The following is a 16423-nucleotide window of genomic DNA, read 5'->3' as shown; positions in this document are numbered from 1 at the left end:
TGGGAGTAATATCAATAATTTAGGAACGAGAAGAGTCTTACCAGATCTACGAAGAGACTTCCAGCGATATATACACATCAAATCAAGGGGAGGAAAGGTAGGGAGATGCACCCTAGGTACATCCACCGTTGAGGCGATTCTTAGGCATCGGTTGTCCATACTGACTCCAAACTGTGAGATTGGGGTTGGCGTAGGCTTCGGGGTAGCTATTTCAACAACAATTAAGATCAGCAGTTGCAAGCGCAATGCCACAGTTTAGACTTACGCGCGGATGTATGAAGCTGTGGGGAAATCTGCTGGGTCGCACCCGAAGTTCTTCTTACCAACGGGTTGATAAACACGAATCCAATCGATAGCCATTGTGGTGGGGAATGTGACCTCCTCGAAGTTAATAGGCCCGAACTTCAGAGAGAAACCCAAGTTGGCGATGATGTACTGTAAAATGTTAAGGATACCAGACACGCGTTTAGTCGATTGATTCGGCATACCATAGGTTCTTGAGGAATAGGACGTGGACCAATTTCGGCGACTGTGTCCAGTCCCATTCCACGCGCAACGATCGTCCAGGAGGGGGTGCCATCGTTTATCCAGGTTATGTACGCGTCATCAAATCTGGAGGACGTATTCAGTATCTGACCCCTTGTCCGTGATACACAATTCCACCGACCCAGGTGAGTATTCAAAGCCATAGACGGCAAAGCAGCCGGCTTCCAGTTCGTAACAGGCCTGGTTTGTGACAGAGAGACCGCTAGTACATTGTTGCCATACACCTGTATTGTACCAGATGTCATCCATTGAGCTTTGGCGGGTATGCCACGAATTTACGCACCACCTTTATATGTGTTTAAATGAGTGCGATCTCCGTCATGCATGATCATATTATCGGTGGTGTTCTTCCAATCGTATCCCGCCTGTATGGACATTGATTATTTGTGAGTTGTGGGCTAAGTTTTAATTACGCACATTGTATGGAGCCCATTGAGACGACATAGAAACCTGTTGAATAGCGGCGTGAGTATAAACCAGAGTGCAGTGTCGATCGACTCAGGCGGACCTTGCCAACGCCTTCTTCGATGATTGCTTCGAAGACATCAATTTCTGGGGCACCTCTGCCAACGTAATCACCGTTTGAACGCACTGGGCCAGGGTGTGGCTCTCCTGGACATGTGCATGCGGACAGCCGTTGGCCGGGCAAGTAGGACTAAGAAAGTATATGAGCATGGTTAACGTAGACAATTTGCAGCGGGCAACTGTACCAGCTCTCCTTTGGCGGTCGGGTCTCCGTTCTCATGTGCCGCGGCGGGAAGACGCGTCCCCGGATATGTTTGGTTGGGCAGCGTACCAACGTCGCAGGTATCGTAGCTGTAGGGCCACTGATGAATCGGATGTCAGCCCTGAACGAACGATGAGAAGCCGCAGTGCCTACCATTCCTTCGAGACTCGCACCGTATCCAGCACGTCCTACATACATCAGCATTCGAGGAGGTGCATGTTAGTATCAGTTTGCATACCTAAATTTCCCATCGTCCAGCTACATAGGATGATCAGCTTCCATCATCCATAAGATAGAACGCTACTTACACGGCTGGCCACAAACCACTATGTTATAGTGTTAATATATTCCATTCGCAATCAATGAGACGGGTGAGTAACGCACGCAATGTTGTTGGTACCCGGCAACCGCACAGCAGCTGATAGCAGCATTAGACATTACATTCTGCGGGACTGACGCAATAACATACCCTCGATAATCCCACCAGTGAAACAGAATTTGTTCCTGGAGTCAGGTTAGGCTGAATGAAAATATCTAGGTTGGGCACGGCTGCCTTACCATGATTGTATCTGTAACACAACTTAGTATACAAATCACACACAAATGAAAACGGACGCTACCATGCCAGAACGGTAGTTCAAGTTGTGATTGTTCTCGGGATCATCAATCTTTTCCAGAGTTAACTGTAGATGACCGCCGCCCGTCGTTACCTGGGATGGATCATACCATTCTAGATCTTCCTGTAACGTCCAATTAGTGCCCAATGTCTGAGCATGCCCACCGAGAACTCACTGTTCCCCAGTAGTGGTAGTCCATAGCTTCCCAATATGGGTCGTCGCCTGGGTAGAATGTGCGACCGTCTTTATTGAATTCATCACTGAAGACCAATTCCATCTCGACTTCCCCCCTGTACGATTTCTTCACGTATGCCTCCTTCGGGGTGTCACGATCAATCAGCCCCCAATTTCCCGGCATTTCAGGGATTTGTCCAGACGCATTTATTCCTCCAAGGCCAAAGCCACCTTGCGTGCCCTGCGTGGGTATCAAAACGTGCGACAAAATAGGGTAGCCTTGTCGTCATTTAGTCACAATATGCCGAGTGGATGGTATCGCCTTACCGGCACTGACCGTTGCGTTGGAAATGATCAATTATCCAACGACAAATTGATGAAAGGAATCTACTCACAACAACATCAAGACGGCGGTGATCAGTAGCAATAAACACCCGAGATTAGCGAATCCTCTTGATGAGAACACGGTGCCGCCTCTGTCAAGCTTCCTATCTCGACGAGGGTCGGGATTGTGCAGGTAGTCGTCAGGTTCTGGCACGCTCATTAGAAGAGGTGTCCCCCATGACGCAGGCGATGGGGAAAGAGAGTACTATAGGGCAGGATTGTCCCCAGTTCAAGACAGACTCAAAGAGTTACGCACTTTGTCAGATATCGAGCTCTGCGCCCCACCACCGTACTGGGTGAGTCAGGTACGTTTGGCTGATGATGGGGGACTCACTGGGTATCCGTTAGTACCACTGCTAACGTTTGAATTGACTCTGGAGCGGTTTTGCTTGAGCAAACTTGACGTGGATCCGTTATACGGTGAATCCATCGTGGTTATGGCTGAATTTGATAGGGGTACTAGAAGCGATCGTCGATATTAGGGCCTGTCAAAAGAATGAAGAGTTGCGCTGGGCGCGAGCGCGTCAAGGGAGAGAGAGAGAGAGATACGGCAAGTACGAGGAGAAAGATCAAGGATGGCAGACGTACTGCATGGTTCTGGTCACATCGGCGTTTGTATTTGGCGGCATCGAGCCGCACATGGATGCGCTTGGCACCAAGCAGACCCTACTAACGGCCCGTGAGCTGTAGCCCCTATCGCATGTGTTCATGCTCGCTGGAAGGCTGAACACCATCCCTACAACGTTGCCCTATTCAACATTCAACATTCAGTACTCATGTCATATTGCTGCGCCTGCTGGGATTTTCCCATAGACAAACCTGAGCCACCTAGACGATATCAACAAGGTATCACATAGTGCACACGAAGGTCCAAGTTGGCAAGCAACGCTTGTTCACCATGGTCGATATAGTGACGACGCCAACGAGCACCGAGAACAGTATCGCCGGCATAGCTGCGTCACTCCACAGTTATCCTATACATTCGTGGGTTATATTGCACGTAGGCAGTATTACTTGTTGTCACTTACACATTACGCCTACACCCAGTAGCATGAAACGTCGTATGGATTTGCAGTGTACCCAGAATAGGAGGAACCGTCTTATATGTCGTCCTTGTTGAAGATATCGGCCATCTATATATATGATTTATCAGTCGAATACTAGTATTGTTATTTAGCAGAACAAAGTTGAAGACCTATAGTCATCAACATACCGTCCGAGACGCTCGCGCGGAGGTGGTGCTCGTACAGCATGTATTCAATAGATATGAGTTGACGGGTGCCCGTGGGGCGGGAGCGATGGCGTACAACGGTCAGATGTAGTTGTTGATCAATGAAATGGTGAGGCCCACTCACTCAGTACTAGAGATCGTTTCGATGCGTTTGCGGCATGAAACCCGGGACTTCGTAGGCGGCGTCAATGTTCACATCACCGACGAAGGTAATCGAGGCGCGTACTCGCAGGGTTGTCTGAGAAAACTTTCAGTAGGCTAGCAAAAATCCACGACATACAAGAGTCGAGCATCGCGTCGCGTCCCATTTTCAAGTCGCCTGAATTGACGCCACTTCGCCGAGTGGTTCTTTGGTTATAACTTATATTCATTTGGCCAACCCCCTGACGCCAAGTAGATGAGCGTAAGACGCGTTCACTTGCATACTACAGTTTATCCTCCACGGCAACTTCATGGTATCCTTGATCACTACTTGGTCGTGTAGCGGGCTCTCGGGCGGTTGTCGAAGATATCGAGGCAAGTTCATGGTAGAAGACTGAGATATTCGAGGACTAAGCTCGCCTAGACGGGAATTACATACACTACTTCAGGGCCTCGGGAAATTCCTCGACGCTGAGGACCAGTGCCTTCCTTATGCGGGTGGGCTGGAATTTTCTGCTGTATGTGAATGCAATCGACAGGAGGGGCTCGGGGATGTTGAAGTCTAAACTTATAAACGTTGACACTCATCGCCGTTGCCATCCGGGCTCGGGCTTTAGTATTTATGTAAACGTGCGTTGAAGTTGTCAAAAGTAAAGCGAGCTCCACAAGAAGTCGGAGTTGCTGGAACTTGGAAGTAAGTCTATACTTCGGTGGTCAGGCGGAGAGACCCTTGACATTATCAACTTCGGTTATTCCAATAGTAGTATGCTACAAAGATGGCCGAGACGTAGAGAGCTTGTTGTAGTGACTAAAAATGTGTGTTCGACAGTTCGACGAAAGGGGGAAAACGAGAAACTTCCCAGGTCGCCGGTTAGCGGGCAGTGGGGTGAAAGGTATAACTTAAAGCAATTTGTACTTGAACTCGAAAACGGAGAAGAGCTAGTGAGACCGTCAATCAATGGAGAGCATTCCGACCATGTATATGTTATATGCCATTAAAATGAAATCAAGAGGATAGATGGAAAGGTGGAGGAAGTAAGCTTGTCCCTACGAGCATCCTCCGTTGAGACGGTTCTTGGGGACCGGTTGGCCGTACTGGCTCCAAAGGGTGAGATTGGCGTTGGCATAAGCCTCGGGGTAACTATTGCAACAAACAATCAGAGGCGACGATTGTAGGATGGTATAAGTCAGGCTTACGCATTGATGTACGAAGCTGTGGGAAAATCTGCTGGGTCACATCCAAAGTTCTTCTTGCCCACAGGCTGATAGACACGGATCCAGTCGATTGCCATCGTGGTGGGGAACGTCACTTGCTCGAAGTTGATAGGTCCGAAGTTCAACGAGAAGCCCAGATTGGCAATGATATACTTTAAGGAAGCGATGAGTACCACATAAGCAGTTAGTCTATTGTTTCCACGTACCATGGGTTCCTGGGGAATAGGACGGGGACCAATCTCAGCCAGGGTGTCCAATCCCATACCGCGGCCAACGATTGTCCAGGAAGGAGTACCGTCGTTTATCCATGTGATGTACGCATCATCGAACCTGAGAAAATGGATCAATATTGAACCCGGATAGCTGTAGTACTTTTTACTCACCCAGGTGTATATTCGAAACCATAGGTGGAGAAGCAACCACCTTCCAGTTCGTAACAATCTTGGTTGGTAATAGAGAGGCCACTAGTACACTGTTGGAATGCACCTGAAATATACATACCAACAGTTAACCATTGTCCTCGTGTGCATAGTTTATACAGAAGTACGCACCGCCTTTATATTCATTGAGATGCGTACGATCTCCATCGTGGAAGATGATATTGTCAGTCGTGTTTTTCCAGGTATACTCCGCCTGTAGAGGTCAAGCCCTATGAGACGATCATGATGAAGAACAGGGACTCAGACGTACGTTGAATGGAGCCCACTGGGACGACATAGAGACCTTGCCAACACCTCTCTCGATAGTAGCCTCGAAGATATCGATCTCCGGGGCACCTCTGCCTACGTAATCGCCGTTGGCACGTACGGGGCCGGGGTGGGCTTCTCCTGGGCATGTGCATGCGGACAACCGTTGTCCAGGAAGGAAAGACTAAAAGGGAGTAAATTTGATGAGTTTTAGTTTGATCGATGATGAAGTTTGTTGGGAGATAAGAATGGATACGTACTAGCTCGTTATTGGCAGTCGGGTCGCCACCTTGGTGAGCTGCGAGGGGAAGACGTGTGCCTGGGTACGTTTGATTTGGGAGGGTACCAACGTCGCAAGAGTCGTAGGTGTAGGGCCACTAAAACAATACTAGTTATTAGCGTAGCTCGGAACCGCAGCAAACTAGCGATGCACCATTCCTTCCAGACTTGCACCAAATCCAGCACGGCCTGTGCGAGTTTCAGCATGCAAGAAGACACGATAGCGTCAAATTCTATACCTAAATTCCCCATTGTCCAGCTACAAGATGATGAGAACACATTATCCAAGAGCTAGATAGTCACTTACACAGCGGGCCATAGACCGCTACACGCAGAGTCAGCATCGTGTTAACTTTACAATGGAGTGACGTACGCAACATTGTTGGCACCAGGCAAGCGTACGGAAGCTAGGGTGAACGTTAGAACTGTAGTCCACTGAGATGGCAAAAGAACACACCCTCAATAAGTCCACCAGTAAAACAGAACTTGTTCCTGAAATCAGACAGGACCTCAGCAACAGTACCTTGGCGTAACGTTGGCACACGTAACGTACCATGTTTGAATCTGTGACAGAAGTTGATGTCAATACAAGGCCTGATCTGGAGATGGGAGTGGGTTGCATTACCATGCCAGAACGATAATTCAAATCGTGATTATTCGCAGGGTTCTCAACCTTGTCCAACGTTAACCGAAGATGGCCTTCGCCTGTCGTCGCCTGCGATGGGTCATACCATTCCAAGTCGTTCTGCACATCCCTCATAGTCAGCACACGCAGCCAATTACGGCCGTTCAGTTTTGTAACGCACCGTTCCCCAGTAATGTAGGTCCACAGCTTCCCAATACGGATCATCGCCCGGATAGAACGTACGTCCGTCGGTGTTGAACTCATCACTGAAGACCAACTCCATCTCGACCTCGCCCGTATACGATTTCTTCACGTACGCCTCCTTCGGTGTGTCGCGATCAATCAGACCCCAGTTCCCTGGCATTTCGGGGATCTGCCCGGAGGCATTGATACCCCCGAGGTTGAAGCCGCCTTGTGTAGTCTGCGAGGGGACTAATAAATGAGATAAAATAGGGTAGCCTTGATCACATCGCTGTCAGTAAGCCATAATATGTCGAGCAAGAAGTCCAATTGACAGCCTCACCTCCGCTAAAATTGGATTGTGGATGATCAATCACTGTCACACGAAATGTTGACGAGAGAAATTACTTACAACAACATTAACATGCCCAAGGCCAGTATGAGCAAACACCCAAGGTTGGCGATACCTCTTGAGGAGAATACGGAGCCGCCTCTGTCGATTTTCCTATCTCTACGCGGGTCCGGGTTGTGGAGGTAGTCGTCGGGTTCCGGCACGCTCATCAACAGAGGTGTACCCCATGAAGCAGGTGAAGGTGAAAGAGAATACTATAGCACCAGGTCGTCAGCAATTCAGCTGGGAGTCATAACTACCACTCTACACACACCTTGTCGGAAATCGAGCTCTGCACCACGTTGCCGACGCACGTGAGTCAAACATGGTTGGAGAACAAGCTGGCAGACTCACTGGGTATCCAGTACCACTACTCATGTTCGAGTTGACCCTCGAACGGCTCTCTTTATGAAGACTCGACGTGGATCCGGTGTATGGAGAGTCCATCGTCGTAATTCGTGCAGGGGGGGAACGAGTCGCTACTCAATGGACGGGCCCTATCGATATCAGGGCCAGTTGAAAAGAATGTGATGCTGAGATGGGCGCGAGCGCGTTGAGAGTTAGTACTGGAGGGTATAGTATTAAGTGAGGGGAAGAGAGAAACAAAGGATGCAAAAAGCCTGGGTATTTCGGCAGCAATGTGATAACGTGCACCCTGTCGCACTGATGCGGCTGTATTTTACGTGACTTCTTGGCGGCAGCGACGGATTTCTGTTCTCCAATCATAAACGATAAATAAGGAAGTCGTCTTGTCAGTCGTCCGCAACGTCGGGGGACGGAGAAGATCGCCAGTGGCTGGTTCCCCCAGAATTGGTGTTACAACTTCGAAGTTTGAACTTGACAAGACCTGCCTCGCTCCGCTTCGGTTGCAGTGTATTGAAGGTAAGACATAGCCTACACATGACCAGACAAATACACGGCACATGCGTAATTCCAAGTATACGGTATATATCTTGGAATTGACCCACAAGGAGACGTATGTTTCAACTCCGAAATAAAGACAAGAAGTTGACAAGTCCCAGCCAAGGAAAGGCAAAGCAACGAAAAAGCGACGACCGGCATTGAGATGATTGCATCGTCCTGACCAGGATTTCAACGGATTGAGGCATTGAGGCGTTCTCAGTCTAGCCTTCGCAGATACGGGCCTTGTCGTGGATCTATTGTATGGAGTACTCGAAGTTTAGGTCGCCAGTGCCTGCAGCAGCAAAGCCGAGTCAAGGGGACGCACCAGCATGCCAATACCAACGGGCTATCTGACTGAGATACCTACCTCGCTAGGTGACTCATTGAAAGGACTTGGGAGGCACATTTATCATATCGGGCAGTCGCTACTACGGACAACTATGTCGTCGACTCTCACAGGGCGAGAACAAACCTCCATTTCGACCTGCCACAAATGCAACGCCACGATCGACATGGAGCTTATGTCGATCGTTTAATATCGGACATGGGGTGACCGAGTGCACCATACTCGACTACGGGACCAGTAAAGTATTCAGCGATTGGGTCAAGATTGAACACGGAGATGGAACTGTCGAACAATAATTGACGAGGCAAGGTATGGTCCTTATCGACGACGTAGTAAGTGTTTGTAAATCGTAAACCGGGAACTACGCAGCAACTGAGTCGATACCGTCGTGTGCCTTGATGGCAGAAACCAAGTCATCGGGCGTGGGCTTTGAAGCGACAGCATGCACATGCAACTTGAGGGTATCTCGCAGAAAGTCATGGGTTGTCGGGCCAATCGCAGCGACGTAAGCTTGCCGACGCTTCTGCGATCGGTCTTCCTTGTCACCAAAATTGAAGTGCAAGTTCAAGGTGGGCGTGACGAATTCTGCCGCAGAGGGGGCAAAGTAGACAATCCACCATAGATCAAGGCCTGTCCTACTTCGTGAATGCGACGTAGACAGGGATTCGAGGCAGTCACCAACCATCAGTGCCTTTGCTCAACACATCTGCCAGATCAGTCGCGAAATGGGCTGACCCTCGTGTTTCGTAGACTTGAAGTTGATGAAGGATCAGGTTGTTGGAAGTTAGGATATTAGGCAAAGTGTCCCTGTTCTTGTCACCAGTGAGGTACAGCAGTTTCCCCGACATCTGACGAGTATCGTTCAAGATGTGACGAGCTAGCTGCTCGGCATTTCCTGAGTCTTCGCCCCAGATGTCCTTGGGCGCACCATCAAGTTCGCGCAGCGCTGATGCCGTAGACTTGCCCACAACGTAGAATGGAAGAGCGCACCAGCGAACTAAAGATACAGCTCCAATAACGATTGGGCTACTTGACCGGGATGATACAGACCTAAGGATGGTGCAGCCACAAGGTCACTAGCACTCTTCCAAGCCTCGCAAGCCCTAGCACTCGTCAAGACCACTCCAGAAAAGCCAGTGCTAGTGTCGCTGAGAATTCGGACTAGTTCTTCGACGTTTGTGAGGCTGGTCTCGAGAACGGGGATGGAAGTGGGGGCATATCCAGCAGCGACAAATGAGGACTCGTACTTGTCTGGAGCGTCCTTCGACGCCGCTCGAAGGAGGAGGACGCTGGTTGGCATCGTCCACAGTGCGGAATAAGCGCCCAAAGCACGGAAAGTTCTATTCTCGGTCCGCTATTGAACTTGTTGCCGAACCATCACCGAGCCATGGCATTCAAGAAAGAAAAGCCTCTGCATTCAGTCATTGCAGGGACCACTGCAGGCGCAGTCGAGGCGTGAGTAGCCTGCACGCTGTGCAATCTACCGTGCTGAGCGATTCAAGAAAGCTAGTTTCGTGACTTACCCCACGGAGTTCATAAAGACAAGATCTCAGTTTGGCGGCGGGAAGGTGAGTCTTTGCCTTATATAAATCCCGTCTCTCTAAACTTCTTTGCATCACGCAGGAGAGCCCACTAGCAATCATTCGGAATACCTTGAGAGACAAAGGGGTTGCTGGTCTTTACTCAGGATGCATGGCTCTCGTGGTGGGGAACGCTGTGAAAGCGGGTGTGAGATTCGTCAGTTATGACCATTTCAAGAACAAGCTGGCTGATGCGGAGGTGAGTGTTGATTTTCTCCCATTGGGAGACAGTTGGCATATTTACTGCCACACAGGGAAAAGTCAGCGCACCACGAAGTCTGGTCGGTATGTTGGGAAGAGACTGTGAGCTTGAAACGCATGCTGAAATCTATTTGTGCAGCTGGTCTTGGTGCCGGGATGATGGAGGCTATATTTGCCGTAACGCCATCAGAAACGATCAAGTGTGTTCGTTCTAGGCATCGCTAGTATAAGCATTAACTTAGCCATCGCAGGACGAAGATAATAGATGACGCGAAGCAGCCTAAACCGCAATATCGTGGCCTCATCCATGGTACAGTCAGTATCGTTCGCCAGGAAGGAATCTTCGGCATCTATCGCGGTCTATTCCCAGTCGTATGACCTCTATCGCAACTACTTGCCCGTTTCATAAGGCTGATTGTATCCGTGAAGATGATGCGGCAAGGTGCTAACTCGGCCGTACGGTTTACCACGTATTCGACACTCAAGCAATTCGTCCAGGGGACTGCACGGCCGGGACAGACTTTGCCTAGTACCATCACCTTTGGTATTGGAGCGATTGCCGGCCTCGTCACGGTTTACACTACTATGCCACTAGAGTACGTACTTTTCTCCTAGCTCGTTGTTCGTGGATGTCCAACTCATTGGTATTGTTTGGCAGCGTTGTTAAAACACGGATGCAGTCACTCGACGCCCGTTCACAGTATCGCAACTCATTTCACTGTGCGTACCGAATAGCGACAGAGGAAGGGGTTCTGCGGTTCTGGGCAGGTACTACACCGCGATTAGCGCGCCTAGTTGTAAGTCCATTGACGTTCCTCCGCTAGTGCCTTCTTACCCGTTTGATAGATGAGCGGGGGCATCGTGTTTACGATATACGAGGCCATCATCAAATCCCTTGGAGGGCGCGAGACATAATCTCTACATTAGACTTTCGGCCCAGAATACAAATGAATAGATTGAATCGGATGCCACGTTCACATGCAAGTGCCATGTTCCAACAACATGCTGATAATCAACCACAGCTTCGCGCTACATGCAGGTTCCTTAAACCGGTGATGCTACCCTGGCCTCGACGCCCCGGTACGTCCAGGACTGTTCTCTCATGCGCTGACCCTGCCCTTCGGTGAACTCGGTCATGCACTCATCATCGGTGTAGTCCATGTAGTTATCTTCGAGAGTTCCAGTATCTGAACCAACGTTTCATCGAGACTGCAAGCAAGACTCACGGATAGGGTCGAGGCCTTCGCCGTCGCAAGTGTCACGACCAATGGGGCATCCGAAGGCTTCGTACGACTCAGAGGGGGTATCATCAACATAGTCTCCAGGTTCGTCGCAACCTCCTTCGAAGGTGTGGTAGAGGCCAAACCAGTGACCGACTTCGTGCGTTGCGGTCTATGCGAGGAACAGTAATCATCAGCTGATCAGGTGTATGCTCGGGAGGAAGGGAACCCAGACACGTACCATCCCGAGGTTGTATGTATCCAAGTTACCCCCCGGAACAGAGGCGTAATGGATCACAACACCGTCATCCTTTGGATTATCCCCATATTCAAATGGGAACGTTGCGTATCCTAGAAGCCCGTAGTAGTAACCAGAAGTAAACCTGGTGAAAGTGGGTGAGTTCTGCGAACACGCAACGCGGAAATTAAGGAGGCTTACCCGACGCTGTAGATGTTCAGAGCAGCGGCTCCCCCCTTTCGCAGGGCCGCCTTCATTTCATCTTGGTATATACTACAAGGAATCCGAATTGGTGAGGGCGCCTGACGTACAGGCTCAACTTACCTTTCCGGTTCGGCCTTGCCAAACCATGTAGCGTTGACCGTGCGTGTGGTACCTGCAAGCTCAAATGAAAAGCCCGAGTACGCGTACGCGTCGTTCAAGACTTTTATTTGGTCCGTAATTTGAGAATCGCTAACACAAAGGTCACCATCTTGCCCGAAGAAACGACGAGGTTTAACGCACGGGATGTTCCCGCCACGGACCGTGGAATTCTGGCTGACGACATGCCAGTGCACCGAGACGGTGAAAGAACTCTCTTTATTCAGGCTGACGTTGCTTCTAAGGCCATCAAAATGAGCCTCCGCCCTTTGGATTCTTTCTTGGCTTGGTTGCGACCCGCAGACCCTTTGCCTATGCCAATCGTAAGCAAGTACCCTCGTAGAACGTCTATTGAACTAATACCTGGGTCTGGGTGTGCTCCCCAGCACGTAGGCAGAGCAGGAGAGTGCAATTAACAGGATGGTGCGCAACATTTGGTAAAACTCGGGGGATCAAGGAAGCAATATCTAACCGTACATCGAGGACCCCATTCTTATATACGGTGTACGTAGATCCCTTGCTTCTTACACCTTCTGATTAGTAGTTAATGTGCAGGAAAGTGCACATCGAGCGGGGGAAGCGACCTTCATCACCGGAAAGAGAAGCTCAAGAGGAGGCTTTCCAAGGCTTTTTGAGTCGGTTCAGCGGTAGCAGCTGGCCACATTGTCATTTTGTCTGCGGTGTCAATTCTCGAACGCACAGACGATTTCTAGAATCTACAAAATTCTAAAAAAAAATTCCTTTCCTTCCTTCAGCTTCCTAGTACTAGGGGCCGGTACATTTTTTGTGGGAGGCAGACCATCACTGCAAATTCGTGCAGCTGCAAAACAGTCAGGTCATGTCGACCAGTCAGAGAAACATACTCACTCCCTCATAACATCATGCAAAAATTTATAACTTCTGAGGTTACCCCGCAATCTTCTAATATCTAGGCTGTACGTATCGTCCAGCCCGTCCAGTCTCGTTAATTCAACAAAGAATCTGACTTCGTCACCAGGGTCCTGCAAGGGATCGCCATATATCGGTGGAAGACCAAGGGATTCGCTGACAGGTGAACTTGGTGAAACGGGATCGTCGTCAAACGACGCTACTCGCTTAACGTAGCGGGGTATTTTGAGTGAGCCACGGAGTCCGCTTGCCTGTCCTGAACTCAGAGGGTGGATGTTAAACGTACAATTTTAGCTACTCACTCCATTCAAAAGCATTCCAGAGGAAGCTGCGTGTCGAAGCCCGCGTCTATGGTCCACCTGCTTCAGATGTTACTGAGAGAGTAATGGTCTTCATCACCGAGGTAACTGACTTGGTTAGGACCCGTACTACCGCTGCCCCCGGGCAGCTGAGAATCCGCTTCTTTTCCAGCAGTCGATACTGTAGTTGTCTCTGAAACCCCTTCGCCGTCCCGCTTCACTCTTACGCATCTGTATTTAAATTCGCCTTCAGGATAGATTTGGAGCCTCATATTAGCCTCTAGCACTTCTTTAACGCGTTTCATGACTTCTCGAGGATCAATGTTTGTGGTAGTAGCAGAGGTGACGGGGCCGTCATGAATACGAATGGCGTCGTTCAGGCTCTTTGCTTGCAAGCCAGACCTAGAGGGTGGGACCCATGCATTGGAAGAGCTAGCAAACGAAGGGCGTATCTGTGTCCTGACGCTCGACATCAAAGGGTTTCAGGCTTCGGCGGCGGCGCTCAGCGCTCCAACTTTGGACGTTTGTGATGCCCCATCATTTGCTTCCGTCTGCTCCTTCCCAAAGTGAAACCACTCCTAAATCACCCTGAGAATATAATGCGGGGTCGTGTGCAACGGCTCCATCCTCTCCTCGCTGGCGATCGAAACTTTGGAAGCTGTCGCTGTGTAGCTCGAAAAAGAAGTAAAAGTCTGTAAAAGTTAACAACGTTGTTCAGTTGTTGAGGCGACGCCAGACGTATGTCGATGCTGTAGTTATCTTTCAAACGGTTCATTCAAGGGAATCACAAGCGGGCCTTTATAATACTCTACATATCAACTGAAATACACATCGTGGAACGAGGAACTATGATTGAGTCATAGCTCTTCAAGAAGTCGTTTGGCTTGTTCGCGGTATTTTTTGGGTATCCGACGAGGTTTACAACCATCGAGAGCAGCCAAGAAATTTTCGAATGTTAAGCAGCCTAAAGTCTCAAAGTCGATGGCAACGGGTGGGGCAACTGGTGTAGAAGGTCCAGGGGGAGGTGGTAAAACCTCTTGCTCGTCGTCCGAATCGGAATCACTTTCATCGAAGGCTCTGGCGTTTCTGGCATCCATCAACTGCGACCCACGGGCTGCCTGTAGGACACTTGGAACGACTACTTCGGGTTGTGCCTGGGCCGCTCGCAGAATTCGAGCATTAGCCCGCGACTTCTGGAACAAGTCGCAGAGGGGTTTGATCCAAATGGCGCGCAACGGAAGCATTGCAGGCCGTATACGCTGCATCACAGGCTCGGTGTTTTCGTAAAAGAGGGTTTTTGCGGCACGAGCATCTTCGTAGTTTCCGTTCCACTTTTCCAGCTCCGGATCAACTTGATGAAGGTACGGGACAGTGTCCCCGATGTTGTAATGAACCGCCGCCCATATAAGTACGTAGAAGAGCGATTCGAGGTCGTGGCGATAGAGATGAACGGCCGGAACCTTGTCGAGAAGGTCCAAGGCCATGAACGGGCCCGTTCCTGTTCGGTGATTTGTAGTACCACAAATCGCGTTGATAGGCGTTGCTAGATCCCAGTCATTAAGCACCCCGAAAACGCCATTTGCACGCCTGGTCCATAATAAGTTGTTCTCGCTTATGTCCCTATGCAATATTCTACCATATTTCGTCGCAGCATGGTGGCCTATGGGATTTCATCAGCAAGGAGTACTGGCAATGTAATACGACGCGCACATTCAACAATGTCAATATATGCCAACTGAAACTCAGCCAGTGTCTCGACATCCCACAGGTGCTTATAGCGGTCGGTGAATAGAAGGGTGAAGTACCGCCGCTCGAGGTTATGGGCGGTAGTCATGTTGTGGAAGAGATGTCGCGGTAGTTCCATAGATTCACCCTTGAGCGTTATAGCGCAGTGGATTCGAGGCAGTTGATCCTCCATCCACGCGATCTTCTTGAGCAGGTCGTTAATCGTATCCGCCTCAAGGTATGGCCGCTTCTCCATTGGCCAACTTAACTTGACAACCATGGCTCCTTTTGGTTTTGCTGTGGTGGCCGGTCGCTTTTTGCTGTCATCCAAAGTTCCTGTGTTATCCTGCGGAGTAACTTCTCCAACCTTGACCAGATCTCCAGGTAAGACATGCGATCCCCGACCGGTAAGACCACCATAAACGTAGAGCGGATCACCAGTGATTTCGAAGTGCGAATAGACCCCTTGCCCGAGCTTGTCCACGAATTCAATCCCGTCGTTGAGGTCCCCTCCCTGGGCTTTTCCCTCCTTTCCTTCGCCTTCTGGCACTTGAAGGATCGCGTCTTTCAATGAGTAGAGCGGCTGAGAGAGGGTGGTGTTGGTGTTGGATGCGACGAGCGGCTCGAATCCTGCTTGTACAAGGTTGCACTGACCAATGGCCAAGGCGAATAACGCCAGCTTCCATGGCTCCTCGTCAAATTTGAAAGGCTGCGTGAAGATAGCGCCCACACGATCGTAGTAATGCAACGCCACTTGTGTGTCTATAATGACCAAACCGGTGGCCCATCGTCTGCAAGTGGAAGCCAAGAGCTCCAAAGCGTAGCCAGCAGCTTGCGGTTCTTTCTTGCTCAAGACGCTGATTTTGGCGCGCTTCGACGCCTCCGACCTGTCTGGAGTATCTGTGCTGCGGCGTTTGGTACCGCCAGACGGTGTTACGATTGTTGGGGACAGTATCAGGTCGGGCGCTGACGCAGCGAGGGCGTGTGTGGCAGCCGCTTCCTCTTCATTTATTGTGGTTATAGCTGAGCCACTGGCTGTGATACGCTGTGCGCTAGGTGTCACGGCGAGCTCGACAAAAGCTTTGGCGAGTGACCAGGTTATAGGTGAATTGTCGTCGTGCGAGCCGAAGAAGAAAAGCTGGTCTGGCTTTCGGACATTCCCGACGCTTTTCAGTGCAGTCTTGCCAAGGAACGCATGGTGCACGTCGAGCTTCCGTTTGTCGTTCTCGAAGGTACAGAATAAGTTGGCCATAATCGCCTTGAATGGTTCGTAGAGTTGCTCTTCTCGAGCGCCGTCACCAAGCAGATTCACATAGGTAGCCAGACCGTCAAGCTTCCATTCTTTAGCCTTTATTGCCTCGATGTCGTCTGTCGATACGCCGTATACATGTCGCACATATTCTTCTATATCCACGTCTTTCGATAAGAGGCCGGCACGATCTGCCTGCAAGTCCATGTTGGTGCAGT

General features: G+C 50.0%; 7 protein-coding genes across 7 annotated transcripts; 1 reads left to right on the top strand and 6 right to left on the bottom strand.

Moving 5' to 3' along the window:
• Window positions 1–112: 112 nt before the first annotated feature.
• Window positions 113–2248, bottom strand: PC9H_011645 (uncharacterized protein; the record flags this gene model as incomplete). The annotated part of the gene is made up of 16 exons (XM_036781128.1): window positions 113–206; window positions 266–435; window positions 489–612; window positions 668–770; window positions 830–911; window positions 964–996; window positions 1055–1201; window positions 1257–1373; window positions 1427–1461; window positions 1512–1531; window positions 1582–1599; window positions 1658–1691; window positions 1743–1777; window positions 1832–1842; window positions 1894–2013; window positions 2066–2248. The coding sequence occupies 16 exons, from the start codon at window positions 2246–2248 to the stop codon at window positions 113–115; spliced, it is 1326 nt and encodes a 441-aa protein (XP_036626983.1).
• Window positions 2249–4867: 2619 nt separating this feature from the next.
• Window positions 4868–7643, bottom strand: PC9H_011644 (uncharacterized protein; the record flags this gene model as incomplete). The annotated part of the gene is made up of 18 exons (XM_036781127.1): window positions 4868–4961; window positions 5018–5187; window positions 5242–5365; window positions 5419–5521; window positions 5587–5668; window positions 5726–5905; window positions 5982–6098; window positions 6155–6189; window positions 6240–6259; window positions 6308–6325; window positions 6374–6407; window positions 6458–6492; window positions 6554–6564; window positions 6626–6745; window positions 6807–7057; window positions 7255–7411; window positions 7471–7488; window positions 7551–7643. 18 exons carry the CDS (start codon window positions 7641–7643, stop codon window positions 4868–4870), a joined length of 1662 nt encoding a protein of 553 aa, XP_036626982.1.
• Window positions 7644–8806: 1163 nt separating this feature from the next.
• PC9H_011643 (uncharacterized protein) lies at window positions 8807–9745 on the bottom strand (the record flags this gene model as incomplete). Its single annotated transcript, XM_036781126.1, has 3 exons — window positions 8807–9075; window positions 9128–9442; window positions 9496–9745. 3 exons carry the CDS (start codon window positions 9743–9745, stop codon window positions 8807–8809), a joined length of 834 nt encoding a protein of 277 aa, XP_036626981.1.
• An 87-nt stretch (window positions 9746–9832) lies between these two features.
• Window positions 9833–11141, top strand: PC9H_011642 (uncharacterized protein; the record flags this gene model as incomplete). The annotated part of the gene is made up of 9 exons (XM_036781125.1): window positions 9833–9900; window positions 9956–10013; window positions 10069–10224; window positions 10280–10310; window positions 10366–10426; window positions 10478–10598; window positions 10656–10822; window positions 10885–11023; window positions 11073–11141. 9 exons carry the CDS (start codon window positions 9833–9835, stop codon window positions 11139–11141), a joined length of 870 nt encoding a protein of 289 aa, XP_036626980.1.
• A 129-nt stretch (window positions 11142–11270) lies between these two features.
• PC9H_011641 (uncharacterized protein) lies at window positions 11271–12478 on the bottom strand (the record flags this gene model as incomplete). Its single annotated transcript, XM_036781124.1, has 7 exons — window positions 11271–11395; window positions 11453–11618; window positions 11688–11829; window positions 11886–11957; window positions 12009–12137; window positions 12189–12356; window positions 12408–12478. The coding sequence occupies 7 exons, from the start codon at window positions 12476–12478 to the stop codon at window positions 11271–11273; spliced, it is 873 nt and encodes a 290-aa protein (XP_036626979.1).
• Window positions 12479–12907: 429 nt separating this feature from the next.
• PC9H_011640 (uncharacterized protein) lies at window positions 12908–13704 on the bottom strand (the record flags this gene model as incomplete). Its single annotated transcript, XM_036781123.1, has 2 exons — window positions 12908–13188; window positions 13362–13704. The coding sequence occupies 2 exons, from the start codon at window positions 13702–13704 to the stop codon at window positions 12908–12910; spliced, it is 624 nt and encodes a 207-aa protein (XP_036626978.1).
• Window positions 13705–14088: 384 nt separating this feature from the next.
• On the bottom strand, window positions 14089–16412 carry PC9H_011639 (uncharacterized protein; the record flags this gene model as incomplete). Its single annotated transcript, XM_036781122.1, has 2 exons — window positions 14089–14891; window positions 14942–16412. 2 exons carry the CDS (start codon window positions 16410–16412, stop codon window positions 14089–14091), a joined length of 2274 nt encoding a protein of 757 aa, XP_036626977.1.
• Window positions 16413–16423: the final 11 nt, after the last annotated feature.

The sequence above is a fragment of the Pleurotus ostreatus genome, assembly GCF_014466165.1.
Source record: "Pleurotus ostreatus strain PC9 chromosome Unknown scaffold_9, whole genome shotgun sequence".
Classification (NCBI taxonomy): Eukaryota; Fungi; Basidiomycota; class Agaricomycetes; order Agaricales; family Pleurotaceae; genus Pleurotus; species Pleurotus ostreatus.
This window is presented reverse-complemented; position numbering and strand designations above follow the sequence as displayed.